The 18,095-nt window shown below is 37.3% G+C and overlaps 1 protein-coding gene across 2 annotated transcripts in view; it reads left to right on the forward strand.

Moving 5' to 3' along the window:
* The first annotated feature begins 4,152 nt into the window (after window positions 1-4,152).
* The window catches only part of LOC306863553 (arf-GAP with SH3 domain, ANK repeat and PH domain-containing protein 1-like), a 74,192-nt gene continuing 60,249 nt past the window's right edge, over window positions 4,153-18,095 (forward strand). For both annotated transcript variants that reach the window (XM_079406956.1, XM_079406955.1), the window contains exon 1: window positions 4,153-4,836. In XM_079406956.1, coding sequence (XP_079263082.1) covers window positions 4,711-4,836 — 126 coding nt within the window. In that variant the 5' untranslated portion in view covers window positions 4,153-4,710. The remainder of the gene's footprint in view (window positions 4,837-18,095) is intronic.

Consider the following 18,095-nt stretch of genomic DNA (forward strand, 5'->3'; position numbering starts at 1 on the left):
AAATGTTTATTTCCTTAAATTTTGATGATTATAACTGACAACCAATGAAAGTCCCAAATTCAGTATCTCAGAAAATTTGAATATTGTGAAAATGTTCAATATTGAAGACCCCTGGTGCCACACTCTAATCAGCTAATTAACTCAAAACACCTGCAAAAGCCTTTAAATGGTCTCTCAATCTAGTTCTGTAGGCTACACAATCATGGGGAAGACTGCTGACTTGACAGTTGTCCAAAAGACGACCATTGACACCTTGCACAAGGAGGGCAAGACACAAAAGGTCATTGCTAAAGAGGCTGGCTGTTCACAGAGCTGTGTCCAAGCACATTAATAGAGAGGCGAAAGGAAGGACAAGATGTGGTAGAAAAAAAGTGTACAAGCAATAAGGATAACCGCACCCTGGAGAGGATTGTGAAACAAAACCCATTCAAAAATGTGGGGGAGATTCACAAAGAGTGGACTGCAGCTGGAGTCAGTGCTTCAAGAACCACCACGCACAGACGTATGCAAGACATGGGTTTCAGCTGTCGCATTCCTTGTGTCAAGCCACTCTTGAACAAGAGACAACGGGCGTCAGAAGCGTCTAGCCTGGACTGCTGCTGAGTGGTCCAAAGTTATGTTCTCTGATGAAAGTAAATTTTGCATTTTCCTTTGGAAATCAAGGTCCCAGAGTCTGAAGGAAGAGAGGAGAGGCACATAATCCACGTTGCTTGAGGTCCAGTGTAAAGTTTCCACAGTCATTGATGGTTTGGGGTGCCATGTCATCTGCTGGTGTTGGTCCATTGTGTTTTCTGAGGTCCAAGGTCAACGCAGCCGTCTACCAGGAAGTTTTAGAGCACTTCATGCTTCCTGCTGCTGACCAACTTTATGGAGATGCAGATTTCATTTTCCGACAGGACTTGGCACCTGCACACACTGCCAAAGCTACCAGTACCTGGTTTAAGTACCATGGTATCCCTGTTCTTTATTGGCCAGCAAACTCGCCTGACCTTAACCCCATAGAAAACCTATGGGGTATTGTGAAGAGGAAGATGCAATACGCCAGACCCAACAATTCAGAAGAGCTGAAGGCCACTATCAGAGCAACATGGGCTCTCATAACACCTGAGAAGTGCCACAGACTGATCGACTCCATGCCACGCCGCATTGCTGCAGTAATCCAGGCCAAAGGAGCCCCAACTAAATATTGAGTTCTGTACATGCTCATACTTTTCATGTTCATACTTTTCAGTTGGCCAACATTTCTAAAAATATTTTTTTTTGCATTGGTCTTAATTGATATTCTAATTTTCTGAGATACTGAATTTGGGACTTTCATTAGTTGTCAGTTATAATCATCAAAATTAAAGGAAATAAACATTTTAAATATATCAGTCTGTGTGTAATGAATGAATCTAATATACAAGTTTCACTTTTTGAATGGTATTACTGAAATAAATCAACTTTTTCATGATATTCTAATTTTATGACCAGCACCTGTGTGTATATATATATATATATATATAAAAATTAAAAAGTAGTTCTTCACTTACACCATGTGAAGTAGTGATCTATTGTTGTTTCATTAGATCCCATGTGGTTCTCTGCATATAGCAATGAATGACAATCATATGAAGATTCTACGACAACTTCAACATTATGAGTCTTTTGTAACCCAGAGATTTGAGGAGACATTCCATATTAGGAAAACATGCGGGAAGCGATTTAGCAGTTGGCAAGAGGAATTCAAGTATACCCATAGGACTGTTGGGATTGTTGAGAGGCCCATTTCTATGCCTAAGTTTTGCATTTCCCCAAGAAAAGTTTGCGTTCACTTGCAAAAGCAGGGGGGTTGAAAAACATTTTGAGCAAACACCTATTTCCTAATATTCCCCGTTGTCCATGGCAATTCTGCTAATCAGTCCAATTTTTTTTTTTTTTTAACAATGCATTTTTCTTACCGGAAGCTATGAAAAAAGATTATGTAATTCTAAAAGAATTTCTACTCCGATCAAATAATTTAATGGTCAAGTATTTAACTGGAAAATAGTAGATACGTTAATTACAAAACTACAAAGCTCCGAAAAAAATATCCAGTTACATCCTCTTCTGACCCCCTGTCCTTCACCTCACCCCCTTCCCATCTGAGTCAGCCCAGACAAAACATTAACTTTTAACTATGGCGCTTCCTAATAAAACAGTTGGTAAATCCCATGTTCTAGGAACCCCTTAGCTTCAGCAGTTCCTCTTTAGATGACAATGTGTTACCGTCTTGCCTTTATAAATACTCCTTGGCTGGAAATATCACTGTTTCCCTTTGAGGAAAATAGCAACCCTTAAAAAAAAAAACAGGAAAATGACACAAAGCCAGACTGGAAAATAGACAAAATACCAGTGTAGTTGAGTAGCTTATGAGAAAATAGGTACTAAATGTGATGTGCAATGAATCACAATAGGATTTATTTGAATGATTTTCATGAAAGAACCAAATCCTCAAAACCTACATAATGCGTTAGTGTAATTTGAACCTCTTTACATTTGCTATTTACATCAAACAACCTGATTCTAATAACCTGAAGCTGTTTCGTTCTTAATATAATATTGTTATTCTACATGGAGTCAAGCGTGACCCCATGCTCCCCATCCGTAAGATGGCCATGTGTGGTATATCACTCTGTTTTGAGTGGCAGAATATATATGTGAGGGTACTTCACTTAAGCAGGCACATGTTTACACAGATCTCACATTTCCTGTTCCAGGTCTCCTGGATTTCCGTAGTTCCTGAGCCATTAGGTTCTGGATCCTGTAGCCATTGTAATAGGCTATTTTTCAGCACACATGGTCGCTTCTCCCTTCCTCTCAGAGCAGGGAAGGGACTCACGGTCAGTTAGTATCTGAAAACCCACTAAACTCACTAAAGAGAGGATGGCAGAGAGACTAATATGAAAAGCACAATACCGGAATATATTTACTTTACAAGCGCGTGTTGTAGTAATCTTGGTGAGTATTATGGCATGTATATTTTTCTGCTTTTGTTACATATATTTATCTTCCATTTCATGTTTTTTGCAAAGCTCTGAGCTTTTGCTCGTATGAAAGTGCTTAATAAATGTCTAATTGTTTTTTTTTTACAATTAATTCATTACAATGAAATTACTATGGGTCTACACTGTAATTATTATTTTTTTCATTGTAGGGCAACATCAAGAAATTGTAATGTGTTGCCTTTCTTACCAATTTTCCTACTAAATGTCAGTAAAGAGATCTGTAAAGAAAGAACTTCTCATATGATCTGCATGTTTTTCCCAGCCACAAGCTGAAGTCATGAGATCATCTTCTCGTCTTAGTTTTTCTTCTAAGGAACCTATATGGAACCGGTAAGAAGTTCTGTTTTGAAAACTAAATATGTATTTAAAAAAGTAACTGTAATTGTGATATCTGTCCATTTTTCCACTGTTATGTGTCAAAAATGCACTGCATCGAGTAAATTTCACATGCATTTCACCATTTAACCTGTGGAAGTCGCACTTGTTACATTAACAAAACTGGATACTTAACATGAGTAAACATACATACACACAAACTCAAACTCACATTGATCATTTATTACACACACACTCCAACACTGTAGAAATCGCATGATCTACAGTAACTTATCAGTCGTTACTTACAGCAAAGAGGTTTATAGTGAAACCAGTGCAGACAATTTTCTGTCATACTGCAACGAACAAGCATTTCATGCTGCATTATTGTATAATAATGTAAATAGTGGTTTAAGTCACCATTATTTGTCTTTGACTGGAAACTCTGGCCTTATTTCTTTTTATGCTAGTTGCTGTAATAGTGTAACAGGATGCAATGTTACATAAAAAAGACAAGCATAATGATTGACATCAGACTACACGCTATTTTTACAGCGTGGATTTCAGTATTTAGAGATAATCTACAGACAAACTTTTTTAAGAAGCGAACGAAACCTTTATTTAGCCTCTTTATGAATTTTACTTTTGACGATATATAAAAATGATTTTTTTTAGCTAACTTCTCTGGACATATTGTTTTGTCCATAAAAATCTAGCTAGGCCAGAAACACAGGTCTATATTTTAATAAATTTCACAGATACATGATACCAACCGCTGGACTCTTGCCCACGGAGCCAGTGTGAGTGGGTTAGTGAGTAGAGGCATGCGCAGAGGGGCGGGTGAATGTAGAGCAGAGCGCGCGGATATCACACACCGCGTTGCGCATTTCATACGGTCTGAGTGCAGGGAGCGAACAGGGGCTTGACAAACAGCGGAGCATGAATGCATGCACGGGAATATCATTCGCTAAGACATTAGCAGAGTATTGGTCGTAAACATCACGCGGGGGGAACGTTATGTGGGCATCATTTCACGGCGCGTGCTGTTGCTGGAATCGCAACTAAACAACTCTGGTCAACTCCGAGCGTCACGTTCGAAGGGTGAGGGGTGTAACGGCTTGCTATCACAGTCTCCGAGAGAACGACTGAACCCAAAATTAACAGGTCGTTGAGTTTTCTGGAGGCAGAATCGCATAGCGCGTGCTAGTAGTTTGTTTTGCGCGTGCTGCTGCAGCAGCAGGCATCTCGCGCACCGTTAGCTTAACATCTCTCCACGGCCTCGGAAGTTCATTTGTTTTTTTCTTTTTGATGTTTTTGATCGCCTGAACACACATTTCTATCTATTCCCTGGACGAACCCACGCTTTAGGATGCCAGATCAAATATCAGTGTCGGAGTTTCTGTCGGAAACAACAGAGGATTACAACTCTCCCACTACATCCAGCTTCACCACCCGCCTGCAGAGCTGCAGGAATACAGGCAGTGTGTTAGAGGAGGTAAGAAACTGCTTGCTTATCGCATGCAGCGTTGCATTAGTGCATTGCATCTGTTTACGCTGATGCTTTACACTAGTACATTGCATCTGTTTATATTACTACCTCTTTACATAGATACTTTGTATTAACATATTGCATGTTTGTTTACTTTGGTACTTAATATATTGCGTTAATACATGTTTATAGTGATTCTTTGCATAAATACATTGCACCTCGCATGAGTACAGTACATGGCATCTATTGCTATTACTGCATTGTATTCGTTTATTACATCTGTTTACATTTGTCCATTTCATCTGTCATTGCATCATCTTGCATTTGTTAGTTGCATCCTTTTACAGTGTCACATTGTATTAGTGTATTGGATCTATATTAGTATCTGCTTTCATCAATGCACTGAATTTGATTACTTTGGCATTTTACATTTGTGCATATCATCTATTTACATTGCATCTGATACTTTGTATCACTATGTGAGGCCTGTTTAGTGCATTTTATTTTGGTGGTACTTTGAATTTGTTAGTTTTAGTGCATTTGTGTATATTATTGCATTGCATTGACACATTACTTCATTTTGGTACTTATTGCATCTGTTTATATTGGAGCATTATGTCAGTTCACATTGGTACTTTTTGAATCTGTTTGCAGTGGCGCTTTGCATTAGAACATGCATCATTTTGCATTTGATATATCATATTTGTTTACATGGCTATTCTGCAGTCTCTGTTTTTCAGTGCGTTAGTATGTTGCATCTCTTCAGGTAGTGAGCAACAGTCTGCAGTTTTGTTCAGCCAACTGGTCTGGCTTCTGATTCCACTGATGATTCATTGGGTGTACAACCGTTGAAAGTCTATGCCAGCTTTGAGAGTCATAAAATGATTGTTGAATTCATGGTAAAACGCCTGTGCATGCATCACTTTTAAATGCATACTGGCACAGGGTTTTGTTGAGGTTCAGGAGCTACTCTCCAAGGGATGGTCTCATTTTGCTTACAGTGACATTCTATAATTAAAAGCAGGAAAAGTTAACTTAGTTTCTTACTTTATCTTTAGCTAGTTCGCTTAAGCTTCTCTATAGTGTTGTGTGTTTGTTTAACATATTCCTTTGTTATTTAAAAACAAAACCTTAAAATAACCTATTGAGTCTGTCATATTTGTCCTAAGATTCCTTTGTGCACCTGTTCCAATAGCAAAAAGCATATCTAAAACTGATCATGTGGGTTTTAAGAGGGTAATATCAAAAACGTGTCTCACTTTATTACATTTTGCACCACACAATTTAGCCACTTCTGCTCATATGAAATATCACTTTTAAGTACTACTTCCCTTTTAAAGTAAGCTGAGATGGTCATTTTCAATAGCACAAAGCCAGTAGACTTAATATGTGTGTTTTCCTTTTAATCGCTCCATTGGTGTCAAAGGCAGAAGGATCTAATGACAGGCTGCAGTAAATGTTAGGTAAATGCTAACAAAGCATGTTCAGGTGACATGGGATAAGACATTTTGATAGGATGTAGACACACTGCAGTCTTGATTTACATTTAAAATTAAATGCATGGTTATATTAATTGTGTCAGTGTGTATTCTAAGCCCTTAATATTGGCAATGATGAAATTCCAGATAGACCCAAGCTGCATGTTATTTGGGCCATATTGAAGAGATTAATTTAGTTTTTTTTATGACTGCTCTAAACAATCGATGACATTATGTGAAAATGTCAGAATCACCATGTTTCTATATAATGCAAACACTGTCAGGCCAAATCTGTCATGTTTCACAGTTCATAAGTAACCCAATGTTTGTTTTAAAGGAGTAGGTCAACCAAAAATGAGTATTCTGTCATTATTTATTTCTATATTCTCTGTCAACATCAAACGTTGTTTATCTTGCATGTACATTTTCATCTTTGCATTCATTGAGGCAATTGTGTGTCAGGTGCGTTTGTAATCTGCTGTGGTGCATATCGCATCTGTATTGATGTGGCCTTTGTCCATGTAGCATGCTGATCAGGGATGTTACAGATGCAAGGAAGGAGGGAGGGATGTTGTGCTGAAGGCTTCGAGTTTGGTCTGATGCTTGGCTCTATTACGTAACACGTTGTCCTCACGGCAGTGAGCTGTTCAGCGCCATCAAAACCCAGAGCCAGAGCTGACCTACTGCAGGCTTGAGAGAGAGAAAACAACAGAAACAGAAAAACAAATGCTGGCTAGATTGAGAGAGACTGTTAGAGACTGGTGGATATAACGCTAGTTAGCTGTGCTCCTAGAATGTGAGAAGACTAACACCGTGTACATAATGTAATACCATGTTTCTGACATGTACACAAACTGTGTACTTGTCAGAATGGAATATCACTCAAAAGAGGAGTGACATCTGGTTTTAGCTGCAGTGTGAATGGAGAAAACGAGTGAGACGAGGAGGAGAGAGTGGGAGTGTGGAGGAGGATGTAGGCGAGATCTGGCAACCAAAGATCAGTTCCTCGTCCAGATAGGACCAACGACGCACTAGCTGCATCTTGGTGTAATGTTATACCCAGTGTCCTAATGGTTTCAGGCAGACAGATTGAATGGTTTCAGCCAGCAGTTCAATGACTCATGGCCTCTCTTAATGGGATGTAAACACATGCACACTCAGTCAGGTCACATGACGATCAGCTCACGTTGTGGGTGCAAAGTGGCCGGAAACTAATCGACACAGACAGTCCTGCACTTGGGGAGGCCTCATGGCTTCACGCCATCTATGTCCCTTCCTATAATGTGTCAAAAGGTTACAGCAAACACAACAGTTGGATTAGAGAATTGTACGAGCTGCATTTCCTGTCTTCACTGCTAGACCACCACAGTAAACTGAACGCCAAATTCCATAGCCAATTAGAGTATTTCATTGTCTGTGTCACTGTTGGACTGAAGTTCACGTTACTCTGTCTTTACTTTCTCACTCACCAGGATGTTTTGTCTCTGTTTGCTGAAATGTAAACATGGCCTGATTTTTCCGGTCAGTGTGAATGGAAAAATATTCACACCAGTTAATTTCAGTCCAAACTAATGGTTAACCTACTGACATTGCAGTGCTGGCAGACATCAGCACAATACATCTGTAGCTAATGTGAAGCATAGGTTTGTCAGAAAAGTCTTGGTTAGTCTTTGAAGTCCGAACGGAAAACATGAAAGCCATTAGAGAGTCATTTCTTTTCTTGAAAGGTGGGAATCAGCTGGGATTTGATACAATAATGTTTGGTCATGTGGTTATTCATTTTTAGTGTATAGTTATTATACGGTTATTCAATTGTTCTGATTTTCAAGTATTTGTATTTTAAATATTTGAGGTATTAGCTGCCCTAAGAAAATTAACTTGCTTCACACATGTAAGTAAATGGAAGAACAAGCATTTGGCCAGCGCATATGCTTTTTTCATTTTATTACCATTACCACAGGGTGTGTAGCACCATTGCAATTTTTTTTCCTTTTGATCTCAACTAGGCATTCACTTCCTTTAGAGAACAAAAGCAAAAAATTTTTTTTTTTTTTTTAACAATTGTTTTTGCAATGGCATGAACGACATGCAGCATATACAGTATAGGACTACACACTATAGGCCTATAGTGTGTAGGTTTATGTTATGCTGCTTTGTACTCTTTTCGTTTTAATTGTACAAGGCAGCACTGCAATTCCTTTGGCAAAACAAATATAAAAATGCAACACTAATAATAATAAGGTTCTGTATTTGAAATTTTACATCAAATTAAACAGAAATACACAGAGCTCTAGATGCAAATAAGTAAAACTGTGCCGAAACTAAACTTTATGTAAATCTTGGAAATGTGTATTTTATGGGTGGAAAGCAATCTTAGCATTTTTTTTTTTTTTTTTAGTATTGTGTTGTTTTTATTGATATGTCTTTTCTTTTTTGTTCTAGTGTTTTAGTTTAATCATGGTCTCATTTTATTTATTTGTTTCTTATAGGGGTGTAACGGTACACAAATATGACGGTGTTAGCATCACGACTCGGTATGATTTCGGCACAGCAGGGGGAAAAACTAAACCTTTTTTTTTTATATATATTTTTTTTTTATAAATAGTGGTTTACTGAACAAGTTGCTCTTTCTTTAAATGCATTCAGTTATAGTTTAAATATAGTTTAAAACATTAGGGACCCCTTTTACATTATAAGGTTACAATTAAGCCGAACAACTTAACCCAAACTTAAATTTAATTACTATTTATTTTTAAATAGATGATCAAAACTCAGTTTTACAAAAAATTGTATGCAAACATGTAAATTGCACATAATGAAGTTTTTTTTTTTTTAATTAACTTGCTATTTGTTAAAATATATTCAATTACACACTGGCTGTCATAGCATGTTTCATAACAGATTAATTTAAACATACATTAATTAAGACTAACAGGTTTAGTAAAATATAATGAGTATATGGTGTAATATTTCGCGAAATTCTCCCTTATAGACTTAATTTCTCTAGTGAACTAACGAGCTGATGACTTGCTGAGGTAAATGAAATGCTACATGACATTTTATTTCCACGCTGTTTTGTTGATGTCTTTCCGTGGTTGAAACACTGATTGAGGCATGATATGTTCAGTCATGTTTATTCACCTTAAATCTAGTAGTGCAGAGGAAGGAATGATCGCGTTCACTCGCGCTCCGCTCTGCACAAGTGTGCGGCGCGTCACGGTTCAGACACAGGAACTGGAGCTGATCGCGGCCACTATAGTCAATGCTTGTGTTGGGTTTATACCAGCACCTTTCTGAAGCGTCCCAGAAGCTGCTCTCTAAGGCGTTTATACAGCAATCTGTCATGCCACATCAAAGACTGTCAAAATATTGTATTTGTGTACTGTACACATGTAACGAAACGGTTCGGTACGAATATGTGTACCGTTACACCCCTAGCTTCCTATTTTAGTGAAATAATTTGAACAAAATAATACAACTTGCTAACTAAAATGAAGGAATTATAAAATGAAGGACACAAATGCACATAAGTTTAACGCACAAACTAAAGTTGACTGTAAGAAAATGCAACTGCATATTTTCCTGTTTATGAAACCTTTTGATTCTCAAATACTAAGAAATGCTATTTTCTTGAAACTACATAAAACCTTTGTCAGACGAACAAAGTTGTCCCAACTAGTCAAACACAGTTGTCTGAACAAAGAATTTCATATTGTTGAAATGTTAAAGATTCGTGCATGAATGAATGAATTATGCAGTTACTGTTATAGGATTATTGTTTTGCTGTTTGCTGACTTCATTTAAACTTTGTTGTTTTTTTGTCGTTATTGTTAGTTATTTGTTGTACTGTGATGTGAAGTGCTCATCTTTTTAACAATTGTTGATTGCCACCGTTCTTGAGGTTTGTGTGTCAAAGTTTTGAGGCCTAGAATAGGTTCAGCCACTTATACTGTATGCATTTCCTGGATATCTTAGTCTTGTAAGATATTTTACAAACAAAGATAATGTTGTGTACATATTAGACTAAGTTATCCATTAAGGTTTCTATAACAATTCACTATTTGTCATTCATAAATAAACAATTGTTGTTTTAGTTGATGTGACAAGGATTTTTCTATTAGTAAAATAAGACAATCAGCATTGCGTGAACAAACAAATTTACATTGGCAAAACAAAGTATCTTTACTGAGAAGAACAAAAATCTATTGTTGAGAGAACTCAAAATCTTACAGTGCTCTTGATTTACTTCCAAATGCAAGCATCAAATCTAACTGCAAACCGTCAAAGTAGATTGCTACACGTGAACTTACACTTTGATGCGTTTGCCTGATAACTTCTAGAAATGTATGGTTAAAATGCTTCAGTGTTTATTATATCAAGACATATCAGTGATATTAGAGACCCACCAAATAGAAAACCAAAAGTGTGAATAGGCCTATTAGTAAAATTATTGGTTGAACCATTTATCATCAAAAACATTACCTCCTCAAAGTGTGGCTTTAAAGAGGAAGTCCGCAAAGGTTGCGGGAGTCATTTTAGAGCTGGTATAGCAATACAGTATAATTGATTATATTTTTTTGTTCTTTGGCAAACTTTGTTTCCTTGCGGCTCATGCCCACTTTCAGTGCTGGTGGTTGGAAAATTCCTCATACTTTTGCTTGAAACCATTTTGGTTGAATTACATTCCCACAGAACTGTCATTTAGGTCATTTTTGCCCCATTATGTCCCAAGCACTGTTTCATTTTGCGCTTGCCGCATACACCAAGTTTTCTCTTACAAGATGTTCGCTGCTTTTACAGTGATGTAATGCACTCGTGTAATGGATCACATCAGAGTTCACATCGACACAGTTGCCCTGTCATTTCACAGCTCTGTGTGTGTATAAAGCATTAACATTCTTAATTAGATTAAATGGCACATTTTTCTCTACAGTGTGTCCTTCTCTCAGAGCATTGGCTTTGTTTACCCATGCCACAGGCAGCGGGTTTTCATCATATCGAGGAAAAGTCCACTTCAGGAATCACCTCTCTGGCTGGTTGCCTCCTAGCTCTGCGGGCCACAGCCTAAACGAAAACCATCTGTTGGATTCGGGGGGCCGCCATGTGCACGGGGCGGTGGTGACTATAGCTGCTCCGGAATTTGAGCGTGGAAGGCCGAGATCACATGACATGCTTTTTTCTGATTGTAAGAAAAGCTGCGGCAAGGGGTGACGTGTTTCTGTCTCAAACAATAAGCCAGTCCTCCGGGAATTAGCCCATTTGATGAATTCATTCTCGACACAACATGAAATGTATTATTTTGGGGCCATTGTAGCTTTGTGTAGTGTAATGTTAGCTCTGTTTAAACCCAGCAGATATTAGTGCATCGTGGCTCTAATATATATGGCCTCTGACCCTGTAAATACCCAATAAAATTCCAGCTTTCATCTGGAATTGTACAGCTGAACCTGTGAAGGGGATGACAGGAAAATTTTGCTTTTTAGAATACATTTACAGAAGGAATCCTCACTAAGCATTGTGGTTGCCTTTTAGGTACCTTATGGATAAAAATGGCAGTGTCAGGTTGATGCTTCCTCTTTTTACTCAAGCATCAACCTTACTTGAGAGTAAATAGTTGGTTTGAGAGTTCATTGGTAAAGATCAAGGTCTGATGGTTGCAGACAACAGGGGAAAAAATAAACATGGCTGCGACTTGCTGTTTTGGATTTATTCTAGAACTAGGTCTATTCTTGGATTGAATCTATTAATTTATTCAAAAATACATTTAAATTGCTGTTCATTTATACAATGACTAATACTCTAGGGATGTAACGATATTATCAGTATTGCGATAGCAAAATTGTCTCTCTTATTGTGGTCATATGACGATATAAAACGATAGGTATCCGTGCAAAAAGTGTGGGGTGTGTTCAGCGGGCCTGGGCACGACCCCCCACAAAGCCACGTCATTAACTGGAGACGCAGATCGCAACAGGTTCGAAAGTCAGCATAGCAGAGCGGAGGCCTGAGGGTGGATTCAAGGTATGTAAAGTTAATTGTTTCCTTTTATTTCACTAACATTAAAATATGTGTTATGTTAACTAAATGCGATTACTATTAAAATCGTTTGCCAAAGTTTAAGAAGTTAGAGATCAGTTTAAGCAGTGGTTTTATTAGGTATAGGCCTACTCATGCTTACAACATAATGTAGAAAAAATCAATCTGTCCTTCACTAGATAATTATTGATGGGGTACGTTAGCTTGTTGTTAGGTTGACCAGACGTCTTGGTGTCCCGTCAATTTTCTAAAAAAATTGCAATAATTTCCTGGTTTTAGCTGTTTTGCCATTTTCTACCTTGGAAAAGGCGTTGGCTGAAGATGCGGAGAAGTTGGGCGTTGGCTGAAGATGCGGATTTGGTCTGGTTGAAGTTTGAGGCGGGTGCAGTTGGAGCTGGGCTTCGTGGCAAACTTAACTTAATGAAACTCTCAACGGAAAGAAAAGAAACTAAAGTAAAATAATAAAATGATGTAATGAGACTAGGTAGTTTTTCTTCTCATCGTGGTAGCAGTTAGCAATTAGATCCTATCCAGGCTCACGGTGTTGCTTTGTTTCTCCACCCAGTCAATAAATCAACATGTCGTGGTCAGTCACATTGTCTGAATTTTACACGCTCTTGTAGAATATAATTTTGGACATGATTTCTATAACAAGACTATGATACATTTGACAAAGAATTGATTGGAAGAAACGTTTAAATAGGGGTGGGCGATATGGGAAAAATATCATATCACGATTTTTTTTAGAAATATCACGATTTTATCACGATTCTTTGTCATGTTAGTTTTACTATTTTGGTTTTACAAGTTGTCTGAGCATTACAGCCAAACTAGAAAGACAAAGATGCATGGCAGATATTTAGGCCAAAGTGGGCGAAGATAAAAAATCTTTGTCATCATTTTATCTTTCTTATTAAAAAATAAGAACAAAGATACACATTACAAATACACATAATATACAAATAAAACAAACAGTGCTTTATTTTCAGGTACAATGAGTGAGTGATTTTTCTCTTTGCGTTTTGTTGTTTTGTTAACGTTAAATGAATAGTTCCCCCAAAAATAAATATTCTGTCATCTGTCTGTCAATTCTGTCATAATGTTTTATTTTTATACCATCATTTACTCAAAAGTTGTTTTAAACCTGAATGAGTTTCTTTCTTCTGCTGAACATAAATGCTATTTTGAAGAAGGTGGAAAATCAAACAGTTGCTGGTCCTCAGTGACTTCCATTGGATTTTTCTTTCCTGCTGTCAAAGTCATTGTGGACCAGCAACTGTTTGGTTACCCTCATTCTTCAAAATATCTTATTTTGGGTTCAGCACAAGAAATTAATAGAGGTTTGGGACAACATGTGAGTGAGTAAATAATGACAGAAATTAAATTTTAGGGTGAACTATCCCTTTAATGACAGTCGACAGCACGTTTAGTGTCCTGTCTCTTTAAGACCTGCACGCATCTAATATGCAGGCACGCATCTGTTTCTCTCTTAACTATTTACTTTCATTTTAGAGATAACCAACTCAGTCTGTATGTAAACCTTGTGTGTTTTGACAGTATTAGCGCAAAAGATAAGTTAGTTGAGTAATCTGGCGCTGTTAGACAGGCTTTTAGTGTGCGCGCTTCAGGTGTATGCACTCAGAAAAAGGGCACCTCAGACCAGCGCGCGAATGAAACATTTAACCACCAAGGCTTGTATGCAAATAATGTACTTTGCGATCGCGAATAAGTGCAGTGTCCTGTCAGAGTAACTCTACTGCTGTATGTCGTGTTGTACAGTATAAAGAGACGGAGGCACCAGAACTGTATTTGACAGAATGTGTGCTGTAGCACGATACTACGATATTTCTTAAAAAGCAGATCGTGGAGACATTTTTATCGTCCACGATCAAAAATCGTCATATCGCACACCCCTACGTTTAAAGCATGATTTTTCAAACTCATACATACCAAACACGAATATAAGTCCTTCAAGTCGTTCAATATTTATTAAAAAGAAATACATAATATGTGATTAAAACATAATAGTCTAATGTGTGGGTTACATACATAATATGGGGTTATGCATAGAAATGATTAGTTGCTCATAAGTTTTTTAAGATGATTTTAGGTGCATATGGAAAAGGCACTGAAGTTCTGTGTAGGACAAAAACGGACATGTTCTGTGAACAAAGGGATTTCAGTCTGGTCTGTGTCTTCTATGTGGGGGAAAAGTCAATCTAAGGAAGCTCGTGATTTCTATCGTGTGGAACACATGTGATTGCCAGCTCTTTGACCATCAGTCTTAATCACTTGCCCCCAAATTTGACAGTCTCCTTCCTGAGTTGGAATTATCAATAAATGTTCCTTTTGTTTTAATGTTGCAAGCTGTTATGTGAAAGAGGCTTGCTGGTTAGGCTTGCTTCAGATGGGCTGAAGCTAGGGATCCGATTTATGACTTCCTGTTGGGCCTCTCTGGAATTTCGGCTTTTCATGTTTCGATGTTCTGATCGAATCTTAAATTTGTCTGATTCGGTCTCTGATATCTTACATATGTGTAAACATACCTGGCAATAAAGCTCATTCTGATTCTGAAATGGGTTCATTTTTAGCAAAATGTGGTTTGTGCCTTCTACATCTGTGTGTTTTCAGTGGTGAATTGGTATGAAACTATTGAATTATTACATTTCTATGTTTTTAAAGGAAAAACATTTTGGTACTGTGTCAGGGCTTTATATTATGTCTAGTGTGAATTCTGGTCCCCGAAGCAAAACAGGTTGGAACCACTGATCCAGAAGATGTAACTTATTTGGGAGTATTTCTGTTATTTTCTTTCTCTAACTTCCTCACTTTCTTTTTTTCTCACACGCATATCTTATTCAACTGAGAATTTGTGATGTTGTGCACAGCTGTGGCAGAACTTCACTTCAGCACTTTTACGGTGGCTTTTCCTCCTGACAGTACTCATAAGTGCAGTCGCTCTAGGGACAGCTGTCTCTTTTTTCAGCAGAGTCATTCTCCTGTGTGTTGACAGGGTAAATTATGCAGAGGTACAGAGTGAATATTTAATGGCGTAACCTGAGGGATGGAACAGGCCCACATGGGAACCATCAGCAACCTCCACTGCGATAGCCAGAGCTCTTCTGCACTGTACTATATGATGACATGGGAATAGAATTTTAGAGTAGATAAAATCGTAGAACTTGGAGCCTCTAAATTGGCATTATTACACAAAAATGAATTTCCATGATCTTGGAAGAGCCTGTGTATTCAGATGACAGGTTCATTACAGGATACCCAATCCCTCACTCTAATGAAAGATGGAGCATTTTTCTAATTCGCTTTTAAGTGTCTATTTCCCAGAAGAGCTAAGCAATTACAAACTATCATAAAAAGTAATGCAATAAAGGTCTTCTGAAAATCTTGTAAAGTCATATTAGGAGATAAGTTGCAATAGTTTGAAGGAGTTCACCTAGTAATTCCAAACCTGTATGACTTTCTTTAATCTGTGGAATACAAAAGAAGATATTATGAAGACTATTTTAGTTGTTTCTGTCCATACATTGAAAGGAGTCGATGTGGAAGTCAACATCGGAGTTTGGACCCTATCGATCCCATTTTTGTATTTTAGTTTAAGTTTAATTTTTAAGTTTTAGCAATTTTTTTTTTGCATTTAATTATTTTAATTTCGTCTTAATTTCTGTTTAATTTAGTCTAAATCTGTTTAGATTTAGTAATTTTAGTGCTCCAACTTGCATCTATTTCAGTTAGTTGCCAAGTCATTTTTTTCGGCAAAGTTTTTTTCCATCTAATATTTATATTTAGTTGAAATAGTTTATTTCAATTAACAAAAACATTTTTAAATAGTTAACAATTTTTATTTAAACCATCCCGCTTGGACTTTTGAAATGAAAGACTTTATTACACCCTGTCCTGTGGAACATGGCTGTTTCAGATATATCTGTTGGCATCAGGTGAATAAGTGCTCTATTTTTTATCCATTGGCTTGTCAACAAACAATCTGAGTTTCTTTCTCCAACCTTTTATATTCTTATCATTAAATGTTCCATGTCAAGATCAGGTCAGATCACAATTTCATGGCTTATTAAATCTCTGTATTTCATTGAATCACATTTGCTTTCATAGGACTTGAATCTCTACTTATTCATAATAGTATCTCCGATCAGTCTGTTGGCCTTCTATTATTGTAGCTTTCCCAACAAAAGAGGGACTACACAAGATGTCGAGATAGGGTACGCTTAAAATAACCCAGCAGCAAACCTGCATCCTTTCTTGGCAGTACATGATGTCACAAGTCTTGAGTAATTGGCACACCCACTCTGAGTGTGTTTCCCCTTCCTCTGAGTTCCTCTCTTTACTGCAGTACGTATTGCACTACGTGTTTCCTGTGGCATATCCAGCTTTTAATGTTCATTTTGGGGCACTGGACAGTAATGCTGTCACTTTAATTCTTAATAAATGGTATAGTTGTCTTAAATAATGGTGTTATGATTTTAATGATTTAATAGTTCAGCATTCACCTCTGCTGCTTTGTGTTAATGTAATAACATTAAAGATGCTGTCAGATCAGCAGAGATTATTCAGTGTCCCTCGGTGACTTATATTTGTTGTTTTGTTTTTCTTGAGTTCACCTGAGTTCTGATCTGAATGTGTTCATCTGAAACACATGAGGGAAATCCCACTGAGTGCTGCAGTCCTGCGATAATAATTAGAGTTCAGTTAGGACAGGGATAAACAAAGTCTTGTTTGTACTGTTACAACTCTTTTACATATCATGAAGGTATTATGGTGTGTTCAGAATTTTAAGGTCAGTAAGATTTTTTTAAAGAAATCTTTTTTTATCAACAAGGATGCATCAAATTGGAATTAGTATTCATTTACAGCACCTTTAAATATAAAATAAGGTAGTTTGATAGTCCACTTTAGATATTCTACTAACTATAAGTAACTACATGTCAACTAATTCTCATTAATTTGCAACTACATGTCTACTAACTCTCAGAGTGGACTGTTAGGGTAGGTTTAGGGTTAGTAGAATAAGTTGACACATACTTGCAAAGTTTCTTATAGTCAGTATGTTGTGGACCCATCAAAATAAAGTGTTAAAAGATATTAAACAAACAGTCTACTAATACTATAATGACTGCTAGTTGACATGTAGTTGCAAAGTTTCTTGCTGTTAGTACAATGTCTAAAGTGGACTATTGAAATAGTGTTACCTAAAATAAACTAGTCAACCATTTTGTCCCAGTCCGAGTACAAAAATAACAACAATAGTTTATATATTTGTGCTGTATGTTATTGCGTATATTTTAAGTTCTCGTATGAAAATGCACATGAAAATAAAAATTCAGGCCTTGATATGGACAGTTCTTTTCTTGACCTTTGGTTTAATCAGATTGAATACAGTCATTAATTTTGGCTTAACTGCATGCTTTCATGCCCTTTGACCTATGCCTTGTGCTCAAATCATGGCAGTGCCTTGACAGGCTATGAGTAAATCAGCCTGAATGAAATCCCCCAACAGTGAATCAGTAGTTTGACCTCTGAGCCCACATTAGAAAACCACAGAATTCAACGGGTCATTGAAATGTTGGCTCTAAAGGCACGCGCTCATCCCACAATCTTGTAAAAGCCGTGGAACGCTTAATGTGCGTCATCTAGGCCAGAACATGAATGTCATGAAGGGAAATTCATGAGGATGAAAATAAAGCTGCAATGTCTAGGGAGTTCAATTTTTTCTGGATTTCA

Source organism: Barbus barbus, assembly GCF_936440315.1.
Source record: "Barbus barbus genome assembly, chromosome: 44".
NCBI classification, from domain to species: domain Eukaryota; kingdom Metazoa; phylum Chordata; class Actinopteri; order Cypriniformes; family Cyprinidae; genus Barbus; species Barbus barbus.